Here is a 27,763-nt window from a genome sequence, read left to right as displayed (position 1 = left end):
ATCATCCATCCATACATCCATACATCTTCTACCGCTTACGCCTTTTCAGGGTCACGGGGAACCTGGAGCCTATCCCAGGGAGCATCGGGCACAAGGCGGGTTACACCCTGGACAGAGTGCCAATCCATCACAGGGCACAATCACATACACACTCACACACCCATTCATACACTATGGACACTTTAGACACGCCAGTCAGCCTACCATACATGTCTTTGGACTGGGGGAGAAAACCAGAGTACCCGGAGGAAACCCCCGCAGCACGGGGAGAACATGCAAACTCCGCACACACATGGCCTTGGCGGGACTCGAACCCTGGACCCTGAACGTGCTAACCACTAAGCCACTGTGCGCCCAACAAAAGGAATCATTCTTTATTTAAACCAATATTTAAGGCCAAATCCAAAATGGGTTTTTATTAACTACTATACATACAGTTTCCAGAGTACTTAGGTTCTAAAATAATAGTGTTGTAGTGCACTGTGCAAGGAATAAAACACAGCAAGAATAATCAGTGATGGCTGTTGTGATGAGTCCCACTGAGAAGCAGAGTTACTTACCACAAAATTGACTATGTTCCAATAACAGCATGTTCCTAGATGTTTCATTTGTTTGCTCTTATACAACAGTTATTCATCCATTTTCGTACTGCTTACCAGAGACAGGGTCAGGGTGAGCCTGTAGCCTATCCCAGGGGACTCAGCACAAGGAGGGGGACACCCTGGACAGGGTATTGGGCAGGGCACAGTTGCACACACACTCATACACCCATTCACAATTTCGAAATGCAACGCATGTCTTTCAACTGGGGGAGGAAACCCCAGATTACTCTAACTCTAATCTAACTCTAGATTAGATTACTGTAATGCCTTACTGTAGGGATGTTCCAGTAGGAACATAAACAAACTCCAGTTAGTCCAAAATGCAGCTGCTAGAGTCCTAACTAGAGCCAGAAGATACGACCACATCACCCCAATCTTATCCACACTGCATTGGCTCCCAGTTAAATCTTGCATTGATTATAAAATACTTCTATTAACTTATAAAGCACTAAACGGTCTCGCACCACAGTATATAATCGACCTTTTGGTTTTCTATGATCCGCCACGCTTACTTAGATCAAAAGATGCACGCTATTTGACGGTACCGAGAATAGTGAAGGCTACAGCAGGGGGAAGAGCTTTCGCTTATAGAGCCCCACTGTTATGGAACAGTCTTCTAATTAGTGTTCGGGACTCAGACACAGTCTCAGTGTTTAAGTCTAGGCTTAAAACGTATTTGTTTACTCACGCCTACCCTGACTAGTCTCTCTATTGGACTAGTATCTGGCTAATTCCCAGTCCTAATAATCTTTTCTCTCCTCTCTCCTTCTGCCGAGCCACACACGATTTTATGGAGATAGTAGAGATCCTGATCCTTTCTGATCTCCGGACCTACCTGATCCATTTCGGATGTCCTGCCTCTGGATGGAGCTCTAATATACTCCAATTCTAGACTGCTGGGACTACGGCTCCTTCTATTGCCATACAGAATTCATATTAGTCAATAATGAACTTTTTCACATTATCTGTTGTTACCCAGATGAGGATGGGTTCCATTCTGAGTCTGGTTCCTCTCAAGGTTTCTTCCTCTTAAAACATCTTAGGGAGTTTTTCCTTGACACCATCGCCACTCAGTGGCTTGCTCAGTTGGGATAAATTCGCACCTTTAATATCTGTATACCGTGTTGATATTTCTGTAAAGCTGCTTTGAGACAATGTCTATTGTAAAAAGCGCTATACAAATAAAATTGAATTGAATTGAAACCAGAGTACCTGGAGGAAACCCTCAAGGCACAGGGAGAACATACAAACTCCGTGCACACAGAGCGGAGGCAGGAATCAAACTGCCAACCCCACAGGTGTGAGCTAAACATGCTAACCACTAAGCCACCATGCCCCCCAGAGATCTGCCAATGATTATTCATTTTATTTATTAGTTAAAGAAAGACATACTTTTATCCATTTATAGTTACATTTAATGTTGTGGAACATCTGCAAAACAAGCTAGTTCCTTTTATCACTTGTGTTATAATATTATAAACAGTCATTCCCTCACCAGCCTCTTATTTTTTCTCTCTTGAGCTTAATAAAATGAAACAAAAAAGCAGCTTCTTATGTTCCTAAAGACCGTGAACGCACAAAATCGTCTGTCCTGAAGACTTTCCCATGGCGGAAAACATACTGATTATAACTTACTGACTCACTGTTAAAAAGTGCTGACACCTGAAACGTCTGCCATAAATGTTCAATTAACATCTCCTTAAGAAAATGTCATATAAATGATTATACATTTTTCTTTGCTGAATAACAAAATGCTTTTAGTCCACTTATCCATAGATTACACGGAGTGTCCATCTACAAGTCTCTGTGTATTAGCTGTTACTATAGTGACACTGATTTATTAGGAGAGACACATTAATATAAACCTGTGAACTGACATACAGCTGGAACTATTGTCATAGAACAGAAGTTCGCAACCTTTTGTAACTAAAGCCCCCCAAAGTCTCCCCTATTATGTGGCACCCCCCATATTGAAGGAGAACAGGTATAATGATTATCTATTCTATACAAAATCTATCTATATATAACCTATCCTATAATCTGTTTTGATAGATAGATAGATAGATAGATAGATAGATAGATAGATAGATAGATAGATAGAGTAAATAGATGGAGTAGATAGATAGACATACAGATTTTTTTTTGCTTTTGTGTTTTTGTACTTTTTTATTACTTTTCATGACTTTTATGATTTAAAAAATATATATTTTATGAATTATATAAAACTATATAACGGACATGTATGGAACATGAATGATCAAAAATGTTTCTGAACACTATAACTACTTTGAAAAAGAGAACTAGGCTGTAATAACGTTTACTATTTTACATGTACAACATGTTGCATTCCATTCGTCTTGCGTTCTAAAAACTTTCACACAAGAATTATGTAAATTGGGACAAAAGGCGGGTCTCGTTAGCCATGACATTGTTAAATCAATCAGCGGGACACCTGCATGTGCTTCTTTTCACATTCATGCCTGTGTCAGCTGTCATGCGATCACCAGGATGTGCTGCTCCTGCTCTCAGCCTCTCACTGAACAGAGCAGATGCAGAGAGAGGTGAGAGTGCAGCGGGAAAGCAAGAACTCACACTTGCAGGACAGTACTGGCGACATTTGGAAAGTTGCTAAGGTTTATCCAAAAAGTCTCTAGTTTTGTCTTTAGGCACTTTTTCTTGCAAAAAAAAAAAAGTTGCTAAAGGGGTGTGAAAAGTTGCTAAGTGGAAACACTGGTCTGCACTGAAAGCTAGATAAAAGGCAGGCTAAGCTCCACCTCTCCCCAGCAAAAAGAAAATACAGAGGGAGAGGGAACGCAGGGTTTTTCATTTATGCACATTGCATTTGAAAAGCAATAAAATACACTGAGTACACAAATGATGCCCTGTCTGTGTTTTTTTTCTTGAAAACAATCTCTCCACGCCCCCCGTGTTGAGAACCACTGTCAGAAAATGAATCAAAACCTTTTGACCAATACAATTCAAGAAATCAATATGGCTGTGCTACAAGTGTCCAACAGCTACAGCTATTATTTTTAAGACACATACTTTGTTGATTTAACTGGTTATTAACTGACTCCTAAATGTAAATAAATATCTAAATAACTACATTTAAATGAAAGTATACAGTAAAAGACAATCATTTTTTGTTAATTTTACAGTTATTTAAAGTTAGAAAAGGTTTAGAAAAGGCTACATTAGATGACAAAAAAGAATTTGAGATCTTAAATATCCATTAAATTTAAATTTAAAAAGTATAATGTACATTAACAATAAAAATAATAAAAATAATAAATAAATAAATAAACAAATAAACAAATAAATAAATAAATATTAGCTCTAACTACTGGAAACTGCTGGTGCTAATGCACCTCCTGGGGAAAAAACTTCTAAACAAACCTCATTACACCAACACAATACTAAGAATCATACAAGTAACATTATATCTATTAAATTCTATTCTTGCACTTCAGCTGCAACTGCTCCATAACTGTATTCACTTTTATAACGGCATTCCAAGATACAAAATGAAAGATTCTAAAGCAAACTGAATAAGGCTTACTAACATCAAATTTCTATACAATATAAATTCAACTCCTACAATTAGCTCAAAAAGCTCTGAAATCTGACGTTGTTTTTTTCATGATAGGGAACATGAGGCTCTGTATTGTTTTCTTTTTCTTACACATCATATCAAATCTATTTCAGAGCAATGGGTTTCAGTACAATGTCATCATTCTGTTTTCTAGGGGAGGATTTTTTCCTTTCTGACTACAGAGTTCAAAGCTAATTATTTAGTGCAGCTTTAATATGTAATATGTGAAAATGATGAGTGTATAAGGGAAAAGCCAAGGACTCGGGATGTAATGGAGACAATGCAGATGAGCTTAAAATCGGGCTTGAATTCAAACAGCAGAAGGTCACTATCTAGTATCTTGGTTCTGTACATATACATATACATATATATATATATATATATATATATATATATATATATATATATATATATATATACATATACATATATATATATATATATATATACATATATATATATATATACATATATATATATATATATATATATATATATATATATATATATATATATATATATATATATATATATATATATAGAATATATAACAGCCCGAGATCTCAACCAATCAGTCAGTTTAATAGTTCTCAGCCCTGATTTAATCCAGGTCCTGTAGGCTTGCTGACAATAGCAAGCACACTTTTGTTCTGGTTTCAGGAAGAGACGGAACTGCAGTGTTTTGTCACACTAGTCAGTCATATAAAGGCTGTGTGCTCATTCGATCTCACATTCAATGAGTCCATTGTGACAGTAAACTGCCATTTTGTACTGGCAGACAAAAACCTTTTTCGATAATGAGTACCGGTGGCCTCTATTCACCCTCTACGCACAGTGTACAGTGATGCATTGCACAATGAAGCCTAAACTGAGACGGGTAACACGAGAGTCCAACACCCAGGCTGCTGTGCCCCATGTCACTGCTATAGACGCCAATGGACACAGAGATTGGTGTGTGTATGTGTGTGTTTGTCAACACAGGGAGCCAACAACAGAGCAATCGATACACCCAGGCATGCAGGTAGACAAAGAGTGCCAGGGTTCACTGAGGTAATGTTCAAAGAGGAAACAAAAAAAAAACCCAAGCAGAGCAAAAACAGACCCACAGACATGCTTCATGTCAAATCAATTATTTAAAGGCTAATAATTAAATAACATCCATAAAAGCAGAGATTGAAATGATACAGGTATTTTAGTCAAATTCTAAAATGTATAGCAAGAGATTTTGCAAGTTCATTTTAATTTGTGATTTTAAAACAGCCTGGAGGGTGGGATTGAATAATTTATTGTGTATTCAAACCACGGAACTGGCCCTTAGTAAATTAAACAGGCCCGGAATTAAGTGAGTCTGTGCAGCTTGACAAGTTATCTGATAGTCAGCTGAGAGGCCGCAGTAACATAATCTAGAAGGTTAGTGCTACTTACTTTAACATAGCCTGGTATGGAAACCAATCAGTAATTTATGTTAAATGCCACAACTTGTCCCATTGTACAGGTCTAAAAAATTTACATGTTTCACTGATCTTTGTTGTCATGCCAGTGTTAATGTGGCTTTATTTACAATTTTCGGATTATCTTTTAAGAATATCTTGAACAAAGGATGTGAGGAGAACACATCACCACCTCATAGCCGAAACGTTAGCCAACGACTTGCTGACTTTTTGTCAGGATTATGATCTTGTTCATTTCCCTTAGTCTGTATTAATTCACTTAACTAGCTAACGTTGTTATTAAATTACACTAACTACCATTTTGAGTTAATTAAGTTTCCAGGAAACCAAGACATTCTCAGAAGCACACTGAATCTTTCACTTTTTTCTTGGTGTGGGACTCGATTCTGTAGTGGCTTTCCACAACACAAGCTGATGAAGACTAGCTAATGAATTTATGATTTGTCCACAAGTGCATTTTCTCACTGATTCTTAAAGAGGCTTCCTTTTAGGTTCAACTGTTAACACTGTGGATAAAAGTATGTAAAGCATGGCAAAGTATGCTCGTTTTTTGCAAGCTAAGTACACTATTATAAATTTGGTGTGAGACATTTGTGTTTTAGCTCTGTTTAAAATATTTTTTTTAAAGCAGCCTTCCAACAATGATCACAATGAGCTCTAGATGTTAGACACAATACCCAGAGTATATTTGGCAAAACAGATCAATTTCTGAATGTTTGAAGCTTATATACTACACTATATTTTTGTGCAGTCAGTGTGCCAATGAGATTAGCCAATAACCCTGCAGTGGTCATTACGTCAGCCATCTGTTTCATTATCAAGGAAAAACATAAACAGTTGATGCAAAAGTTTGCATTATTTATTTATTTATTTATTTATGGCTTAATAATATAAGAACGTTTTTCAGTTTATCCTTAAAACACAAAACATCTTTACTTACTGGTGTTTCCTACTGAAAACCTGATAGAAAAACCCCTAAATACTAACAGAAATTAAGTCTAAGTAATAAGCTATCTTTATTAGAAAGCTCAAAAGTTTGTGCTCCAGTTGACATGTTATAAAAAAAAATTTTTGGATGTGCCTAAAGGTATAAAAAATAATTTAAAACTGTTAATAAATGTTTATTTTTATTAAGAATCAGCTTTTCTTTAATCATGAAAAGTTCAATTAGGTTCAAAATCTTGAGTACTAAAAGAAATGAAACACTGATTTACGAACTGGAGAACGCCATACAGTGATATCTCAGTGTTTAGGGAATACCTAGTACCTATGCGTTGACCAACAATGACCAACAGTGAAAACCATCATTCAGAAATGCAAGAAATGCTGCTATCTGTATCTGTTTAGTGCTCCAAATATCTGTATCTGTATCCGTATTTGGAATTATACCTGAAGTGGGGGTGGCCTAAACTGTAAAGGGGTGTCTTTCTTTCTTTTTTTAATTAAATATGCCAACCAAAATCCCCCTGGAAACAATGGAAAACTCTGGGGAATATTACAGAATTAGAAATGTCAGCACTGTCAGCATGGTGTATGAATTTTGGCTCACTTGAGATCATAATTGGTCTCAACTAGAGATGTGTGGGATTGTTTCTTTAATCCCATTCATAGGGTTATTTTGTTTGTACCGGCTCATGATATTTTCTAATGAAAATACTTCCCAAAATAAACAAACTACTAGCCTAATTTAACCTACTATGACCCTGACCAGGCAGTTACTAAGGATGAATGAATGAACATTGTAAAAGTAACACGCAGGTACTTCTTTGCTCTGTGAACGTCGTATCTGATTGCTCACTCAGGCCTACATGGAAGTAAAAACCTCCCACTCGAATAAACTTTTTCTTGATCCTGGTCCTGACGCATACCTCTAGACTTAATAGATGTCCTGTGAACCAATCTGGCAAGGTTTATAAACAAACACAACAACAACAACAACAACAACAACAAAAAAGACTAAATTTGCCTCCTGCTTCTGCATTGCATCAGTTTAGACATTGCTAATAGACACAAATAAACTATCAATGAGTGGGAGAAAAAGTACTGAAAAAACGGAATTCAGAAGCATACCTTCAGGTCTTTCGCTTTTAATGTCTTAACACGATTGTTGACCATTTTAGTTACTTGTGGGGACACCTGTAAAATATCCTTTTGTTTTCGTTGTTTCAAAGTAAATATACACAGCCTTTTGCATTCAACCATACATATAAATTTGGTCTAGTATAATAGAACAGTTCTTCCAGTTGTATAAGTGGCCTGGGCCCAGATGCATTGCTAAGTACAGAACATACACATCAACATGAAGAACCCATCTTCAGGCAAACCTGTGACGTTTTCAAACTCACCCGGTCTGTGTGCTTTGGGCACAGCCATGTTCATGACCCGGCTGGCATCCTGTGGTTTCGGTGGAGAGGCGGTGAAGCGGCAGATGCCCGACTCAGAGGGCGTGCTGGATGTCATACTGTCTGTATAGTCGTTGGTGCCTGCTGTCATCTGCTCAGAGGATGTGTCAGAGATGAAGCACTCTGTGATGGTGAACTTGGCATGGCGCAGCTGCTCTTCCATCTTGGCGTGCTCATACGCTCGGGCGAGTTCCTCGTATGTAGAGGAAGCACTCTCTGTGGACACCATGCTGCTTCGAGCACGGTCTGTATAGGAATGTGGATGTGATTTACAAACACAGACACATACAAAGATTTAGTGACATACTTGTGTAACTTTACATCAAATGTTTCAGATGGGTTTGGCAACACTGTGGTCTAATATTGATGATAATGAACACTTTCAACTGTTAGGTCTGTCCAGATTTAATATGCTTAAATAGCTTGACAATGAAACTATTAAGGTTAGGCAATGTTTTACAAGGTCCCGTTGATGGCATAATCAGAATTACACACACTTATTCTAGTTAGCTAATGTTATGCTACCTATCACGCTTGAGAGGACTGTTAAAGAGAGCACTGTTTTCTGAATAGTAAATGCTAATAGTAGAAACAGATGCTTACAATGGGAAGACAGGCTACTTCTGTAAGCCTCTTTTTCTAGCAGAAGTTAAAAGAAGTTAAACTGTAATTGGTATTGTCCTACATGAGAAAAAAAAGATACACTAAAGTTTCTGTAACACAGTTCCAGTCTGGTTTAATCTCAGAGCTTTAGTGTTACCTGTGTCCTGAGAGGGACTGACACTGTAGCTGTCACTTTCCTTGTCCACTGAGCCTGTGGCACGTGGGGTGGGCAACCTCCAATCGGTAGTGAGTGTGTGTGAGGACATGGGCTGATGAGGTCTGTTTAACGTCCATTGGCTGGCATAGCGGCTCCGTGTCGCAGGGCCCGCTTTAGCTGTACGACGGGCAGTGGGATCTATGGGACACCAACAACATGACTGACTAACATCTCATTTAAAATGTACTTTAAAACCAACAGTCTTAAAGTATTTATGTAATGACTCTTGGTATTGGTATAAGCACATATTACATCAGCAGCAATATTGTTTGAGTGGGCTCATAAAGCTTCCACGAGAGCTGTACTTCTAAAATTCTATTGTGAGGTTGTGGGATTTGTTGAGTTTAATGGAATCAGTTCCCCCAGCATGAAGGATTGCAATCTGTGTGTGTGTGCGCTTCAGGTAGATTGAGCGACCTCACTACTTCTGATTAGTTCAGCTCCACTGTTTGTCTATGGTGCTTTCCCTATGGCTCATTTCAGCTTCATCTGCAATATCATTAGCTTGAACACTGAATTTCCTTTAACATGTAAAAGGAACCTACAGACGCTTAATACTGAGATACAATATCCTAATGACTAAGCCAGTGGTTTTCAAAGTGGGGCCCGCCGGGGGTGCCCGGGGGGCCTCAACAATTTGGTGTGAAAAATAAATTCTCACTCTCAGACAACCACACACACACACAATCAATTCCTAATGTAATGTAATGTAAAGATATATATATATATATATATATATATATATATATATATATATATATATATATATATTCAGAAGTCTGTATTTTAAATGTGTTTTAAAGACATCCTGCAAAAGGGGGGCCTCGTCAAATGTCGATGCCATTTGGGGGGCCTTGCCCTGGAAAAGTTTGGGAACCCCTGGACTAAGCAACTTGAGCCCAATACACTGTTAACACTTATGTCCTTTTTGGGTATAAATGACCCATTTTGTATATTTATTTCCACCAATATGGAAATTCAAATGACTACTAAATGTAATGGTACAATGTCAGGCATTGTTTTCCTTTACATCTGAAAGCTGGTATAGTTTGCCTTATTAAACACTTCAGTACTCACTTGTACCAGGTCGAGCATCTGACACGTCCACCAGTGGCCCAGTTGTCTGGGATAGTGACTGGTAATGAACCGTGTGTGTGACTGTGGAGGACTTCTGCTTCGATGTCTCTCCAAAATCATTATCTGTCAACAGCACTGTAGATCGGTCATCTGAGAGAGAAACACATACACAGGTATACAGATCTATACATTCATAACACTGATTAACCAGGATTAAATCCCTTCATGGAAAATGTATTTCTCTTTTCATTTACTGGTTTATTATATACTGTACGTATAGGCTAAGAAGGAAATAACTGCAGTGGCGTTAAAATTATAAACATGCATTGCTACAGTGATCATATATGAAATGTGATTTTCAAATTCAGTGGTTGTAGTTTAAAATCTGTGGCACGATGTGACACATGCTACTACAGGAATAGAGTCTCAAATATTGAGCTGACATTCAGTAAAGCCTCTGCTGTGTTGTTTAAATTCTGTTCATTCTTTCCCTGTATTATGCCTGTCAAACACATAAATACATGTGTGGCACCACAGACAAGAGGAGTTGCAGTGTAAAATGGTACTTGATTTGCAATGACTTGGAGTTTAAAGTGATACTTTATGAAATATGCGTTTACTCTCATCCTAGCGGTTGACCACAAATCCATTCATTAACTGGATAGATGCCTGAATAATAATGTTACGCAGAAGGCACATCTCTAGCTTGCAACATACACAATATGGCCAAGCCAAAAGTATGTGGACACCTGATCACGATACCCATATGCACTCGGTGAACATCCTATTCCAAAAGCATGGGATTAATATGGAGTTGTTCCCCCCTTTGCCGCTATAACAGCCTCCACTCTCCAGGGAAGGCTTTCCACTAGATTTTGGAATGTTGCTTGCGAATTTGTCTTGGGGCTGTGATGTCAGGCAAGGAGGCCTGGCATGCAATCGGTGCTCCAGTTCATCATAAATGTGTTCAATGGGGTTAAGGTCAGGGCTCTGTGCAGGCCGTTTGAGCTTGAGTGTTTTTTTTATGTTTTTGAACATATAGTTCAAACTATATGTTTTGATCACTGAGTCTTCTCAGTTAGCTGGATTCACATCTCCTGGTCTCTAGTCAACCAGCCAGTCTGTACACAAGCCCTGCTAAGATGGCTCATTGGCTTTCCTTCACTGTACCATGTACTGTTCACTACTGAACCTGCTATATTAGTTGGATTCTGTTAACACACCTTACTGGGACAGGAGCCAGGTTTCTAGTGGCTGTATACTGCTAATATGATTGAGAACCACATGCTGTTCCTTACGACCCTCCCTCTCCACATGCTAAAGTTAGCAGATACATGCCGTTTAACCGCAGGACTGGTTTACAGTACAGGACTGGTTTAAGAGGACTTGTGCAACGCCTATTTTCATGTCCCTACTGCAATGGAAAAAATGTTTTTAAGATTTGCTTTCTAAGGACAAGCATTTCAATTCGAAGTTCTACATTTCAGCCTCATTCAAGCACCACAGATATTTTTCAAGAAACTAGATTCACTAACAATGCTAACTACCATTTCAGGTTCCTACAGTATGTGCAGTACCAGCTCCTATTGAGGATGCTAGGATCAATAATTGTAGCTGCACCAGTAATCACCCTAGTCATGCTGGAACTTTGAGTCTTTCTGAAATGGGCTACAGCGGGACACCAAACTCTACAAAGAAGATGGAGATATAAGGCTTTTGTAATGAAAGGGGTCCACTAGAGACCAATGCTCTATTGGAGTGAGATCACTTCCCTTACAGGCTGGGGGGCAAGAGTGTGTGTGGGTGTGTGTCCCTCTGGTATAAGATCAGAACACATCAACCAGTTAGAACAGAGGGTGATCCATCTGTTCTCAGTCCATCAGGGAGGGACATAACCAAGAGGCTCTCTTCACTTCAAAGAATTTCTTCAGGTGGGCTTAACCATGGTTAGACTCACTGAGGACAGTGTATCTGCTGGAGCTTTAATTGGTAGCCTGCTTGGACAAGATTCACTGACCTACATGTGGCCTCATCATCTACTATATCTACCTGGGGGTTTGGCTCCAAAAAGAGTGGAAGAACTCCATGATCTGGAGAAAAAGCTTGCATGCATTGGTGGCCAGATGACTCTAGAGTGACTTTGTGGCTGAATCTGGGATTTCAGCCCAAGGTCATATCTCTCAGTTTGGTAAATCAATCAATTGTCCTTGCAGTGCTCCATGAAGAGAACCCTGCAGACTGAACCTTGTTGTATCTGGTAAGTGCCCCATAGTACTACTTAAACTGAATAGCAGCCATCCAATCCTCAAATGAGCTGTTCATCTGTCACAGAGCAAAACCTGCTCACTGGGTGGGTGATGGACATCATCATCATGGCCTATAGACAGGCTTGGTACCATACTCCCACCATGACATGTCTCCTCATCATGGGCGTTATTTAAAAGTGTGTCACTCCCGGAAGTCTAGACTGATGAGAACTCATTGAGAAGCTTTCAAGTAAATATGGCTGTATGCCAGTGGTGTTTATTGCAAATAATGTGTCATATATTGCTCTGTGACTATGAAAGGTCTCAGCAGGTGTGCACACATGCAAAACAAAATATTAGAATTTTCAAAAATGCCAATGCAATGGTTGTATTATCTTGTGTGTGTGTGTGTGTGTGTGTGTGTGTGTGTGTGTGTGTGTGTGTGCATGCAGGCTGAGATCTTCCAACATAGTTCATTACGAACTCACATGCACTATTGTATATATGTGGGAAGATACATTATATGACACTAATATACTGTACAGTTGCTGTGGCAGAGGGGGCCATGTCATAGAGTGTTTTTAATTAGCTTACTCAACTTTGATTCAGGTATATTTATGAAAGCTTGGAGAAACTGTTCAAATCTTGGAAGCTCTTGTAAATGAAAATCTTACCTATCGTCTCCATCGTGTCTCTCTCCTCAATGAGCAGTTGGGCCCGTGGGATATCAATATGCATTCGGAGGGTTTGCTGTTGCTTGTTTACAGCATCCGGAGTTCGTGTGTTCTTACTGAAAATACATATTCGGTCTGGTTATATCGTAAGGGTTCTCATAACTATAGTGACTTGGAAGTTATGAGAACATGATTCAAATGCGTTTAGCGTATTACGTTCCATTTACCTCATAAGCATTTCTGCCAAGCTTTTTGCATCTGTGAATGAAGGAGAGAAGAGAATGAACTAGAACTGCTTCTGTAAGAAAATTATAAGTGAGGGTTGGACAAAACTTGTTTTTATGCTTTCAGTTTTGTATGTTCACACACCCCGTAATCTCTTGAGCCTCTGCTCCCTCCTCCTCCTCCTCATAACAAGCAGCACAATGAAAACCATCGCAATGGCCACCAGGATGCAGATGATTGTCACCATCATCTTCAGGCCCTCAGTGCCTTGCCTGTTCTCCTGGCTGGGGTCCACAATCTTCAGCAGTGGAGCAATAGTGCCTGCAGGTATGTAAGGGAATTTGGGTTATGAATGTTTCTATTATCCAGTTCACTCACTGACCTCATTTTGTGCCCACTTTCCTCCCCATTTCTCTCACCTGCCAATTCCCTCCCACCAGTCAGGGCTAACACATACACTAACCAACTGCATCTTTTAAAACGGTGGCTTTACTGCATCACAGGGCAGCATAACACATTAGGAGCAAAGTGCTATCTACCCTCTTCTGTATACATGATTTCACATTTGAACTTGTGATCTCTGGACAACAGGTGTATGCTTTTCTGTTGCACCATTCGGGAGCCATGTTCTGCCCCCTGTAGCAATACTGGTGCTCTGTTAATTATATTATTATAACCCTAAATAAAAGGTCTTGTACTTCTATTATGTTGCTCTAAAAAAGTTGGTTTTACTTCAGTTTAGTTTTCATAGGGCCACATGCACACCTGCATAAACCACTCGTGATGAGTGACATTCATCATAAAGGCTCATCATCAATGTTGATGTTGATTATCATGTTTTTGTTGACATAAGGTTGTGTTATGACATTTTCTGGAAGTACCTTCATTAAAACATCAAGACAGCTGACTCTGACAGCTAATTAAACATCAGAGAAAATATACACAACTCTGTTATAGTATTATATCTGTTATATATAACTCTATTGTTGTAGTTGTTTATAGTCATAGTGATGCATGTTGGAAAATGCTTTTTTATAAATCTTTATGTAGGTATGTCAGAGTAAGTCATTGTGTTTATAGTGTTTATAGTAGTGTGTTACTAAGTCCTCAATTCTATCCAACCAAAAGCCGAGAACCCAGTCAGATTTAACCATCACACTATATTCACTGCTTAGGAATGACTGTCCAATTGACCCAGACCATCTGTTTTGATGTTATAGCAATGCTACTGTAGAACTTAATCTATACCCAATATATTTAATCTTAATCTCATTTATTAGCAGCATAAGCAATATTTACAGGAATAAACGCAAAACACTTCAATATGCTTGCTGTTCATCCTCATGGCTTCCTCGTGTGTGTGTGCATGTGTGTGCACGCAGAGGTGTGAATGAAATTTTTTTTTATATTAAAGCAAAAACTACCCCGACCTCTTTGTTGTGTGTTTTGGAAAAAACACTTACTGCCGTCCACATTCAACGTTGCGAACAGCACCCTCTTCTCAGCTGTACCCGCGCTGTTGCCCACTCTCATCTGCAGCTCGTACCACGTGCCCTCCTGTAGGTCATACAGCACGTGGCTCTTGGGTAAAGAGGTGCGCTGCATTGTGGTCCATGGTGTAGTGTCCACTGGCCGGAACTCCAGTGTGAATGAGCTGATCGGGCAGCCACCGTTATTCCAGCCAATCAGATTGAGCTCCACACGTGTTGAGTTGATGCTGGAGAAAAGCTCATGGTCTTTGGCAAACTGTGGCTCTGAGGAGAGAAAGAGCATGAGAAGGTAGACATAAATAGGTAAAGGTGGCCCTCAAGAGGTAGGAACTAAAAAGTTTGACCATATGAACTTTTTCCAAAGTTGTTTTTACTGTCATAATGGTGACTGCTGAATTCTATTATTTTGTTACAGATTTAAGATGAACCTAACATTCCTGCCCTTTTGTGCATAATGCTACAGTGTAACTGCTTAAATATCATATTACCTTACAAATCCACTAAAGATATTCTGGTTAGCCAGTTCTTGGTGGTACAAACACAAGCATTATTCCATCCATCCATCTCTTTTCCATACTGCTTATCCTACACAGGGTTGCGTGGAGCCTGGAGCCTATCCCAGGGAACTCGGGGCAAAACCTGGACGGGGTGCCAACCCATCACATGCCCATTCACATACTACAAACAATTTGGAAATACCAATCAGCCTACAGTGCATGTCTTTGGACTGATGGAAACCCCTGAAGCATGAGGAGAACATACATGCAAACTCCGTGCACACAGGATGGAGGCAGGTTTCGATTCTCCAACCCTGGAGGTACAAGGCAAACATGCTCATAACTAAGCCACCATGCCTCCTGCAACCATTATTATCCCCTGAATATCATTATGACTTCTTGGTCCAAACTTGAGCAGATACTACAAAACATCCAGGTGGAATGTTTGGTATTGGACTGAAGGGTTCTGTGCAGGAATAACATCTTGACCAAGACACAGTGCAGCCCTGAGTCCCTCCTAACTAAATACTCACCTTTGCCATGGGTTTTGGCCTCGATGATCTCACTGATGCGGCCCGGACCCACGGCATTCTGCGCAGTCAGGGTAAACTTGTACCAGGTACCACACTTCATATTCTCCAGCCGGTATGATCGTTCGCTGGGGCTGATGGGGAAGCTTCCCCATTCCTCGCTGTTATCCTCTGAGTACTGCAAAATGTAACCTTAAAGAGAGAAAGCAGATAATTACATGTGCTGTCATCCAAATTGACAGACAGAACTGTAGGATAATATTTTGATGGTGGGACATCATTTTGAAATGATAAAATGCATCTTACTGTGTTGCTGTGGTAAGCAAATGGTGAAATCTTTAGTCAGTTTCTTTGTTTTTAAATGTTACATGTTAATTACTTAAAATGAGCCAAGCACTTATAGTTTTGTGTGAGACAGAATTTTGCAGGGCAATAGTGACAGCAATAAGCACAGGCGTCTCACCTCTGATGGAGCTTCCTCCGTTGTCTCCAGGAATCCAGGACAGAGTGATGGATGTGGTGGTGGTTTTAGTTACGGTGAGACGTGGCTGGTCCGGAGGTACTACAAGTTCGAAGTTATATTGTATGTTTCAGGTTGTAATTCATTGTCATTATTTTTTTAAACAACAAGAACAACAACAACAACAATAATAATAATAATAAACAGGGTTGGTGTTCAGATCATAGACCACAGATTCAAGAAAGAATTAATAAATGAATGATCTGTATATTATACTGAATGGCAAGAGTGATAGACACGAGAAAATAAACAGCTGTCTATGCGGATGTGTCCTACTGAGCCCTATTGCAGTCACTACTGCTTCCTGTGTTAGGGTCACACTCGGACTTCATGGTCCCCAACAGGTCTTCAGTATCTCCTTGCTTCATACAAGAGATTTGGGTTATGCCTATAAAGTCCTGATGGTTCAGAGTGTGGCATGATTTTGTTTAATATCTTATAGAGCTGACTCACAGACTCACCTTGAACCTGTAGATTTAGTGTGATTTCATCCGAACCCCAGTTGTTGCTGACAATGCAGCTGTAGTACCCGGAATCCTCAGCTTTCACCGTGCGGATCACAAAGCTGCCGTTGCCATGGACACTGCGCCGGCCATCGATAGAGACAGGAGCGGGTGTCCCGTTGCTAAAAGAGGAAATCAAAAGAAGCTTCTGAGACACGTACTTCAGTGAATAACCTGGCTTGTTTGCATTACATACTATATAACTTACTTAAATGATTCCTTTTTATTTTATTACATGATTTACAAGTATGCCAGCATGTGCTAATAAGTCTATCAATACAAACTCACGTTCCCTTCAGCCACTTGATGGTCGGAGGAGGGTCTCCAACAGCTCTGCAGGGTAGGACAATGTCCCTCATCCATGGTGTGGTCACCGTGCCACTGAATGTTAGAATACGAGCAGGAGCTAACAAAGCAAATCATATTAAGCCGCAGTTACTTCTTACGTTCATCAATTCTGTTTAAAGCTTTTTCTAACATTCACATAGGAAATCAGGTTCCTATATGAGGATTTTCCCAAAAACAAACTTTTATGTGTATTAAAAAGTTACAAATAACCTACTTAAAATGTAAATAAATAAATAAAATAAATTATAACACACATTTAACTTGTAAAAGTTGCCCATTAACATTTATGAACATATATGACCCAACACATCATTGGCGCCCAATTCCCAGCACTGAACATAATCAAGGACTCCTCCCATCCCTGTCACAAACTGTTTAACCTACTTCCATCCAAGATGAGATACAGGAACATTCGCACTAGAACCAGCTTCTTACCCACAACCATTACCCTGCTGAGCTCTACACTACACCGTTAGGCCACGGATATTTTACTGTCTGTTATCATCCTGATTCTTTTCTATACTGTATATTCTGTATTATCTCTATATAATTAAACGATTCATAGTATATATTCAAGATTATCTTTATATACTATTACATACTGTATATACTGTATATACATTGTATATTATTCATTGATACTTTAGGTAATGCTGTATGTATAGTGTACATATCTCTTACATGTATTTTTGACAAATGCTTGTATATATTTCTATTTATATATCTATTATAGCTTTTCTATTACAATCTAGTGTAATACCAGTCTGTCTGTCTGTCTATCTATCTATCTATCTATCTATCTATCTATCTATGTAATATCTTTCTGGACAGAATTGTACTGAAAGTTGTTATGGTAAAATTATACTGCACATGTGTTACACATGAATGCTTAGATCTGCCAGTCTTCTTTTTTTAATTCATTATATAACACACCTGGATCAACACCTGTACCAGGAGATTTCAGCTCAGTCAACTTCAGCATTCATAGTACAAAATCATCCATGTCTGTACCTTTAGCTTGCGGCTCCACAGTGATGATCTCACTTGCATTCCCTCGACCAGCTGCAGTCACAGCCACCACCCAAATACTGTACTGCCAGTTCTGGTTCAGGTTGGTGACACGACGGAAATACACATCAGGTGCAGCCTCAAACTCACTGATGACCTGCAGTGTGGAGGACCAAAACCAGCAAGACCTCAGCAAGACTTAATGGAGAATATTTTGAAACACAATTGGTATTATGCTCTATTTCTTCACCGGAGCTGGACATTTTGTTTATGTGGAATGACAAGTTAAATGTTCAATTAAAACAAATGCATATGGTTATATCTTCATTAAGGTTTTTTGACATCAACAGCAAAATGATTGATGCATTACCCTGTAAATGTTTTCGGAGCTTTATGTTTTACAGCTGCATAGCACACAAATGTCAGATGATAATCATGCTAAAGAATATGCTTTGTTGTGCTGTGCTTTGGCTTCATACCGTAGGATAAGGGTTGGAGCAGAAGACTGTGTACTTCCGGATGATTCCATTGAGCTTCAGTGGAGGAAGCCAGGAGACGAACACCACCGAGGCAGATGCAGCGGCAGCCTTCACACCAGCTGGAGGACCTGGAACTGTGTGGAGACAAGGACAACATTGTTTCTTAAAATTTGCATTCTGTTACTGAACTGAACTACTGTAAGAGCTGCAGTTATATATATATATATATATATATATATATATATATATATATATATATATATATATATATAAAAACAACAGTCATGTGGCCAATCAGAATCACTGTGGTATACTGGAAATTATCACAAGGCAGGGTATTTTATAATAATATTATACTATAATAATATTTACACTAGATGAAAAAAACGTTATGGCTCAGCATCTTGTTGTCACAAATATACATGTATATACAAATATACATAATATACATATGCGTGTGTGTGTACACATGTGTGTTTGTTCACGAGAAGTAAATCTAAATGAGATGTCTCACCGTCCTCTTTGGTCCTTGTGTATATCTGATCACTGCGAACTCCGTCCCCAGCCCGGGTGAAGGCCAGCACTTGGATGCTGTAGTTGGTGTATTTCTCCAACCCTTCAAGCTCCAGAGAGGGCTTTGTGGTAGTGATGTTCTTGATCTCTCCCAACTCTGAGACAAGGCAGAAATAAAAACACATTTCAATGCCCATTCTAGCAAACACAACAATATGTAGTAATAACCATAGTACACTGCACCCTGGAGCTATTATAGTACAATGTATATGATGGGCACTTTTCTGGCCAGTCACTGGTTTAATGCAAATAATGAGGTGTCAATGAGACATTGTGAAAGTACATTCACAATGTCGTTACTATAATAAACAATTAGTAATTGGAATATTTGTAAGTTGTGTTTTCAGGCCAAATGATTTAACCTTCACAGTGGTACTTGAGGTATTGAGTTTACCAGCCAAGAAGTAGTGCTAGAACAAGTAATGCTGGATAAAATGAACATTTATTTCTTGTAAACGTTATCCATGTTTAACAAGTCAATTTTACTACCATGTTGCATGTTGTCAGGTCATGTTTTCACATCATGCCATTACAGTCATTACAAGATGACAATTCTCAGATTTTACGAGAGATGAGTCGCTTCTCTGCTAATGCACACAACATCAATAGACCACAATGGAATAGACCAATAGACCACAATGGAATAGAACACTCCCATCAGCAAAGAAATGTTTCATCACTGGATAAAGGTGATCAGTAAGAAGAACTTTGTATTCATCTGAGTGACTCTTCCCTGTATAGGAGCGCATATACTCAAACCCAGCAAAAGATTTCCTACAGCTTTACACAGCCACTGGGTGTTTCCTGCATCTACTGCATGAAGCTTTCCAACATATTGGAAACCAACAGCATCCCCTTCAGGTGAAGAGCAGAAATGGAGCAGCTGAATTGATTAAATTGAAATGATTTCTGATCATTAAAAAGTTATAGTTTCATAAATAAAATGCAGTCTTCAAAAGCCGTCCACGATCGGTCAAAGGCTTGAGTGCACATGTGTGTATAAAATGAGTGCATAAAATATTTTTTTCGCTTCATTCCAAGTGTCTTTCTTTCAAGAATAATTGACAAAGTATTGTATCATATGTCAACTGTAAAATGTTTTAAGACTTTAGCCTGAAGTGCCTAGATTGTAAATTAGAAGTCACTATAGTTTACACTATTTTCCTTTGAACCACTTTCCCTTGTGATTCTCTTTAGTATATAAAACTAAACTACACCGGCTATAGATTAATTTACTTTATACTAAAATAATCCTAAAATACAGCGGTGCTTAAACTTTGTGAACCCTTTAGAATTTTTTTTTTATATTTCTGAATAAATATGATCTAAAACATCATCAGATTTTCACACAAGTCCTAAAAGTAGACAAAGAGAACCCAATTATACAAATGAGACAAAAATATTACACTTGGTCAATTATTTATTAAAGAAATTTATCCAATATTACATATCTGTTAGAGGCAAATGTATGTGAAGCTCTAGGATTTGCAGTTAATTAGAGTCAGGTGTTTTCAATCAGTGGGATGACAATCTGGTGTGAGTGAGTGTCCTGTCTTATTTAAAGAACAGCGATCTATTGAAGTCTCAGCTTCACAACACATGTTTTTGGAAGTGTATCATGGCGTGAACAAAGAAGGTTTCTGAGGACCTCAGAAAAGGAACCATATTAAAAAAACATCTCTAAAGAGTTTGGACTCCACCAATCTGATGAAAATCTGATGATGTTTAAGGTCATATTTAAGCAGATATATAGAAAATTCTAAAGGGTTCACAAACTTTCAGGCACCACGTTATGGAGTTATGACATACCAGCGTCAGTACAATATTATTACAATGTCACTACAATGACTACAACGTCAGTGCTGGGCTGAGAATAAACCAACCATTTAAGTCATGTTTGGTTAGTGGTGACCTTATAGTTTCCCTTTCCACTGATGGACAGGGTAGAGGGAGGGCTGACAAATTATACTTAGCAACATACCGTACAGTACATACAGTATTTTATTTGTTTGTTTATGCATGTCCTGCATATGTGCTGAGATGATGTACTGTATGTCCTGTGTTACTGTATATGTACGTATATATGACTGACTCACCTCCATCTGGTAAGTTGGCCCAGTAAATTACTCGGTAGCCAAGAAGCATGCCATTCAGTGCCTCTTTTGGGAGAGGAGCCCAGGACAGAGAGATGGTCTCTGGAGTTGTGGCTGTGGTCACAACATTTTCAGGCGATCGGCTTGGAACTATGAAAGTAGACATAGGAAGTGCATTGAGAAAACACCTTTATAACATTAGAAATAAAACTGCATTACCATACAGTGCATCCGGAAAGTATTCACAGCGCTTCACTTTTTCCACATTTTGTTATGCTACAGCCTTATTCCAAAATGGATTAAATTCATTATTTTCCTCAAAATTCTACAAAGAATACCCTATAATGACAACGTGAAAGAAGTTTGTTTGAAATCTTTGCAAATTTATTAAAAATAAAAAAACAAAAAAAGCACATGTACATAACTATTCACAGCCTTTGCCATGATGCTCAAAATTGAGCTCAGGTGCATCCTGTTTCCACTGATCATCCTTGAGACCCTCTACAACTTGATTAGAGTTCACCTGTGGAAAATTCAGTTGATTGGACATAATTTGGAAAGGCACACACCTGTCTATATAAGGTCCCACAGGTAACAATGCAAGTCAGAGCACAAACCAAGCCAAGAAGTCCAAGGAATTGTCTGTAGACCTCCGAGACAGGATTGTATCAAAGCACAGATCTGGGGAAGGGTACAGAAACATTTCTGCAGCATTGAAGGTCCCAATGAGCACAGTGGCCTTCATCATCCATAAATAGAAGAAGTTTGGAACCAGCAGGACTCTTCCTAGAGCTGGCCGCCCGGCCAAACTGAGCGATCAGGGGAGAAGGGCCTTAGTCAGGGAGGTGACCAAAAACCTGATGGTCAATCTGACAGAGCTCCAGCGTGTCTCTGTGGAGAGAACCTTCCAGAAGAACAACCATCTCTGCAGAACTCCACCAATCAGGCCTGTATGGTAGAGTGGCCAGACGGAAGCCACTCCTCAGTAAAAGGCACATGACAGCCCGCCTGGAGTTTGCCAAAAGGCACCTGAAGGACTCTCAGACCAAGACCAAGACAAAGATGGAACTTTTTGGCCTGAATGGCAACCGTCATGTCTGGAGGAAACCAGGCACCACTCATCACCTGGCCAATACCATCCCTACAGTGAAGCATGGTGGTGGCAGCATCATGCTGTGGGGATGTTTTTCAGCAGCAGGAACTGGGAGACTAGTCAGGATCGAGGAAAAGATGAATGCAGCAATGTACAGAGACATCCTTGATGAAAACCTGCTCCAGAGAGCTCTGGACCTCAGACTGGGGCGAAGGTTCCTCTTCCAACAGGACAATGACCCTAAGCACACAGCCAAGATAACAAGGAGTGGCTACAGGACAACTCTGTGAATGTCCTTGAGTGGCCCAGCCAGAGCCCAGACCTGAACCCGATTGAACATCTCTGGAGAGATCTGAAAATGGCTGTGCACCGACACTCCCCATCCAACCTGATGGAGCTTGAGAGGTCCTGCAAAGAAGAATGGGAGAAACTGCCCAGAAATAGGTGTGCCAAGCTTGTAGCATCATACTCAAAAAGACTTGAGGCTGTAATTAGTGCCAAAGGTGCTCAACAAAGTATTGAGCAAAGGCTGTGAATACTTATGTACATGTGCTTTTTTGTTTTTTATTTTTAATAAATTTGCAGATCTCAAACAAACTTCTTTCACGTTGTCATTATGGGGTATTGTTTGTAGAATTCTGAGTAAAATAATGAATTTAATTATTTTGGAATAAGGCTGTAACATAACAAAATGTGGAAAAAGTGAAGCGCTGTGAATACTTTCTGGATGCACTGTACATTTCTTTGGCAAGTCAATTAGGGAATCTACTTTGATCATATTAGAGATAATTTGAAATAAAACAACAAGCAGTTAGAGAAAGATTTATTTCAGCTTTAATTTACTATATCAGAATTCCAATGAGTCAAAAGTTTACATGCACCAATCTGACTGTCTCTTTAAACAGTTTGGAAAATTCCTGATGAAGGACTGGCATGAAAAAAGCCAGACTGAAGTTTGCAGAAATGAAACTGTAAAGCCGTAATGATTAGTCCAAGTATGGAAGAAAAAGAATGAGGCTTTTAATCCAAAGAGCACAGTGTTTTAGGGGTGTCAGCATCATGTTGTGGGGGTGCTTTGCTGGAAAAGGGACTAGTGCACTTTAGAAAATAGATGGCATTATAAGAAAGGAGGATTGTCTAGAAATGCATGTCAACACCTCACCAGCCAGAAGTCCAAACTTGGTCGCAGCTGGGTCTTCCAGCAAGAAAATGACCTTAAGCATATCTCCTAAATTATAAGAAAATCCTTAAAGGCAACAAAGTGAAAGTATTGGATTAGCCATCACAAAGTCCTGATGGAGCAAGGGGGCCCCCAAACCAGACTGAATTACACCATTCAGGAAGAATCAGCAAAAAGTCTAGACAAGATAAGCAATTAAAAAGCAATGCTATCAAATACTAACAAAGTGTATGCAAATGTCTGACCCACTGAAAATCTGATATAGTAAATAAAAGCTGAAACAAATCTGTCTCTTAGGTATTATTTTGAAATGACTTCATATGCAAATAAAGTACATACCCGAATTGACTTAACACAGGACATGTACGGCAACATGGTGTGTGAAGTTGTGCAAAATTGAGTCTGAATGTCTTTAGCCTAACCCTAACTGTATATTACAGTGCCATTACAGCATGAACCTACAAAATCACAAAAATCATAGCTTCTTCTCTATTAATTAATCTCATTCTCTATAAATCTCCTTCTTGACCTTTGTAATAAAGTAACATCTACACGCCTCATTGTGATATTCAGGTGATATTGCCCGACTGACCATCTTCCAGTGTGGTGATGATGGCCTCCTCAGATGTGGGCCCCATTCCTGCACGATTGGAAGCCTGCACGCGCACCTCATACTGTGTGTACTTCTTCAGGTTGTCCAGAGTGAGGGTCTCAATGTCACCTGTTGTGTCCAGATTGATGGTGTTGTACTGGGGGCTTCCTCCTGTACCGTATTCCCTATAGCATACCTGATAGCTCCGGATCAAACCATTCTGAAGGTGCTTGTGGGGAGCCTGAGATTAAAAAGGGACACAAAAAAGTTCTATGGAAAATGGACAGTGCTAGCTATAAGGTTTCATACAGAATTTTGCCTGTATTCACTTTAAGGAAGGATAAGTAGTAAGAAGGATAGCACCTATGTCTAAATTATGGTTCTGAATGTAATGGTGAAACATGTCATAGACATAGGTACGCATAGTTTAGCATCTCCAATAAAGTAGTCTGATATTCACTATACAGCATATAACACTGCACTGAATACGCATTATCCATTTATTAAAATTAGCAATATATTTTCGTCCTGCTATTTAATAACCAACAGTGTCCTTCAAGGTGCTGCTATAAGACAATTACTATTTCCCTTGTGATGAGGCAATTGCTGTAATAATACATATACATAAGCATGGTTGAATATTTAATTATTATGCATAAACATACAGCTCTGTGTATCTGCCAAGCCATATAAAGTACACCAATTCACTATTGTACAATAGAAATTTTAAACCAAACATCAAATACGTATCTTACATAGTTCAGACAAACAGAACATTTTTTAGCTAGATTGCTAACACTAGCCAGCTTGAGAGAAATGTGTCTTATTCTATTACAAGCACCACTCTCAGTTCACTCAATATTTACAGATGACCATCCAGGAGAGTCAAGCTTTTACCTTCCATGTGACTTTAATGCTCTGGGATGATATCGCTTCAAGCTGCACTTCCTGGGGAGCACCATCAGGAGCTGTGGAAATCAGAGACCATAATAATCATTACAGTTTGTTAGAAAATAGATCAATCTTTATATAAAAGCTTCCACTAGATGGCAACATCTGCACATCTTCACAGAATTGATGACTGGAAAGCAAACACACATGCACAGAACATACACAAGATACATCTAATAATATAAGACAGTTATTACTGTTTAGGTTTGGTTGTATGTCAGTGTAATTATTCTAATTAAAGTAACTAAAGCATTTAGAGCCTTTTTATTTTCAAAACTAAATAACTATAAGACTGGTGACTGGTGTCTACTGAAATAAGAACAGTTTTACAATGGATCTTATAAAGCATGTATTATAAAGGTAAGGGCTTTGCTTGGGGAAGAGTAGGACACAGTGTACATGAACATGCTTGCTGAAAAGCCACTCACGGGCTTCGTCTGTAGTGATGGTGAGCTCGTTACTGGGCCGGCTTTCTCCAATCTGGTTCTTAGCAAACATGCGGATGTTATAGGTGGAGGCAGGGTGCAACTCGATGATGGTTGCCTGGTTCAGCTGGGGTGAGACATCTTTGGTGGTCTGGGACAATGCCCAGGAGGCTGTAGGGGAAAACGTGCACAGTTATGCCACAAAGCGTTCACAATGACACTGTTTTCCTGTGCACTGTTAAAATCATGTTACAGCATCAAAGGATAATGATGATACAAATGTACTTAGTGTATGCTGAATTCTTGGCTGTGTTAAAACATCCGTGTATATTGAGAAACAGTAGAATTCTATGTGCTTTACATGATTTGTTCTTGTAGTTGATGTCATATCCGGTGATCGGACTGTTGCCATCAAATCCCATTGTCCAGCGAAGCGCAATGGTTCGATCTTTCACCTCTCTGATTTCTACTTCGGGAGGGTCTGGACGATCTAAGGTTATAATAGGGGAAAATAGCCATTGATTTTAACAGCCTAAGCTTTATGAATATTTGTGGCTGTTCAGATGCTGATAACACAACTGATAACAAAATACAAGTTATTTGCTCTAACTTTAAAACAGTCTGTTGGGGCTAAAATTGAGAACTTTGGGGAAATAGGAACAGCAGGCAGAGCTAAGCTCTGATCCAATAATTTGATGGAAATCATAGTCTGGCATAATGGTGATAAAAAAAATAATGCAATACTGTTTCACACATTTATAGAAAAAATACTTTCATTTCAAAATTGTACAAATCCTTCAAGTCAAGACAGTGGTTAACTTATCAACAGTTAATAACTGTTAATTTTCAAAGTGTATTTGACAATTAAAGCAAATTGTGTCTATTTGCTATTTTTAAGGATGATCTGTGATATGTATCTTTTCCAGAAAATGCTCATAAGCTATTTTAATATTTTTTTGATGCCAAAATGTCATCCTTTTTTTCTTATTTTTCATTTTTAAAATGTCTCTTGTCTTCATGTTATGTTGTATTATATTGAAAATATTATTTTGACACCAAAATGTCTTGTCTTTTTTTGTTTTTATTTCTCATTTTAAAAATGTCTCTTGCCTTTATGCATATATTGTATTATATTTGACTGCAAAGCAAAAACATGCAAGGTCCTCGTTTTCTATCCCCCGATTTTCGGGGGGCTTAACGGAAAGCGTTTAAAGGCGGTAGAAGATATAGAAAACCCCATCTCTGATGTATCTATTCGAGAACAATCTGGTAACTTGCCAGGTATTTTGCATAAGCTGAATGGAGAGCCGAAAAAAAAACTTAAGTAGTTGCATAACCTGATACTGAATACGAGTAACATTCCCAGTATAAATATTGACATTTGGACCAACTTTTGGACCTAACTCGATTCTGAACACTTCCCCGAGAACTGTTTAAAATGGTTTGTGACTGATTACAGACTGATTAAAATCACTGTTTTAATAAGACATGAATTGCAGGGTCCTTACCTTGTACTATAAGCTGAATAATTCCCTTGTCTTCACCATAAGAGTTAATGGCAATGCAGGAATAAAACCCAGAATCCTCTCTAACTGTGTGCAAGATCTATGCAAAGAAACAGAAAATAAAGGATGGATTTAAGAACATATTAGCATTTCCATATATGCTCACAATGATGCATTCTGTAGTCTGTGATCTGCAGACACTGCTACTGCTCACCTGTAAGGTGGAAATGACCTCATCAGCCACTTCCTTGACGCTCACCAAGCAGCGGTTGATGTCGTGGTTGATGATGTGGGATTCCTTCTCCCAGCGCACCTTGATGGGCTTCTCACCATGCGCTGTGCAACTCATCTCTGTCATGTGACCTTGTTCTGCTCGAGTGGTGTTAGGATAGGACGTGATCATGGCAGGAACTGACAGAGAGGGAAAGAGAGCGCGTGAGACACCGTAAGAGTAAAATAATCTTTATTTCGATGACCAATACTACAGCTGTATTTCATTTCATGCTTTAAGTGGCACCTTGTCACAAAAATATCTGCATGATATGATCATTTTACACACACACACACACACACACACACACACCCACACACACACACACACACACACGCACACACACACACACACACACACACACACACACACAATAATTTGCATACAGCAAGTTTGACCTTTTCCATTTTAAAATGACTTCTTTATCATTAGTCACAAGTGGCATTTATTCCAACCAGTGAAAGACTCTTTTGGAGCAAAACACAAGAGCAAAGGCACAAGAACACAAGCACAAGGCTCTATAGAACAAAATAAAGTGGATATTTTTAAGAAGCATCTCATGGGTGACAGCAAGGAAACACAACCTCAGAGAGGAGAGCAAAATGTGAATTGAGTG

The 27,763-nt window shown here is 39.0% G+C and overlaps 1 protein-coding gene across 1 annotated transcript in view; it reads right to left on the bottom strand.

Annotated features, from left to right (window-relative positions):
• Positions 1–27,763, bottom strand: part of dscamb (Down syndrome cell adhesion molecule b) — a 160,475-nt gene that overhangs the window by 2,525 nt on the left and 130,187 nt on the right. The window contains exons 12-32 of the mRNA XM_017495030.3: positions 27,091–27,287; positions 26,880–26,976; positions 25,733–25,861; positions 25,375–25,542; positions 24,893–24,963; positions 23,996–24,236; positions 21,134–21,280; positions 18,979–19,134; positions 18,465–18,598; positions 17,989–18,142; positions 16,918–17,035; positions 16,588–16,751; positions 16,070–16,168; positions 15,610–15,798; positions 14,553–14,843; positions 13,234–13,410; positions 13,092–13,122; positions 12,865–12,980; positions 9,945–10,094; positions 8,808–9,005; positions 7,991–8,293 (exon numbers count right to left, since the gene is read on the bottom strand). Coding sequence (XP_017350519.1) covers positions 7,991–8,293; positions 8,808–9,005; positions 9,945–10,094; positions 12,865–12,980; positions 13,092–13,122; positions 13,234–13,410; positions 14,553–14,843; positions 15,610–15,798; positions 16,070–16,168; positions 16,588–16,751; positions 16,918–17,035; positions 17,989–18,142; positions 18,465–18,598; positions 18,979–19,134; positions 21,134–21,280; positions 23,996–24,236; positions 24,893–24,963; positions 25,375–25,542; positions 25,733–25,861; positions 26,880–26,976; positions 27,091–27,287 — 3,330 coding nt within the window. The remainder of the gene's footprint in view (positions 1–7,990; positions 8,294–8,807; positions 9,006–9,944; positions 10,095–12,864; positions 12,981–13,091; positions 13,123–13,233; positions 13,411–14,552; positions 14,844–15,609; positions 15,799–16,069; positions 16,169–16,587; positions 16,752–16,917; positions 17,036–17,988; positions 18,143–18,464; positions 18,599–18,978; positions 19,135–21,133; positions 21,281–23,995; positions 24,237–24,892; positions 24,964–25,374; positions 25,543–25,732; positions 25,862–26,879; positions 26,977–27,090; positions 27,288–27,763) is intronic.

Source organism: Ictalurus punctatus, chromosome 20 (genome assembly GCF_001660625.3).
Source record: "Ictalurus punctatus breed USDA103 chromosome 20, Coco_2.0, whole genome shotgun sequence".
Taxonomy (NCBI): Eukaryota; Metazoa; Chordata; class Actinopteri; order Siluriformes; family Ictaluridae; genus Ictalurus; species Ictalurus punctatus.
Note: the sequence above shows the minus strand (reverse complement) of the source record. Positions and strands in the feature narration are given on the sequence as shown.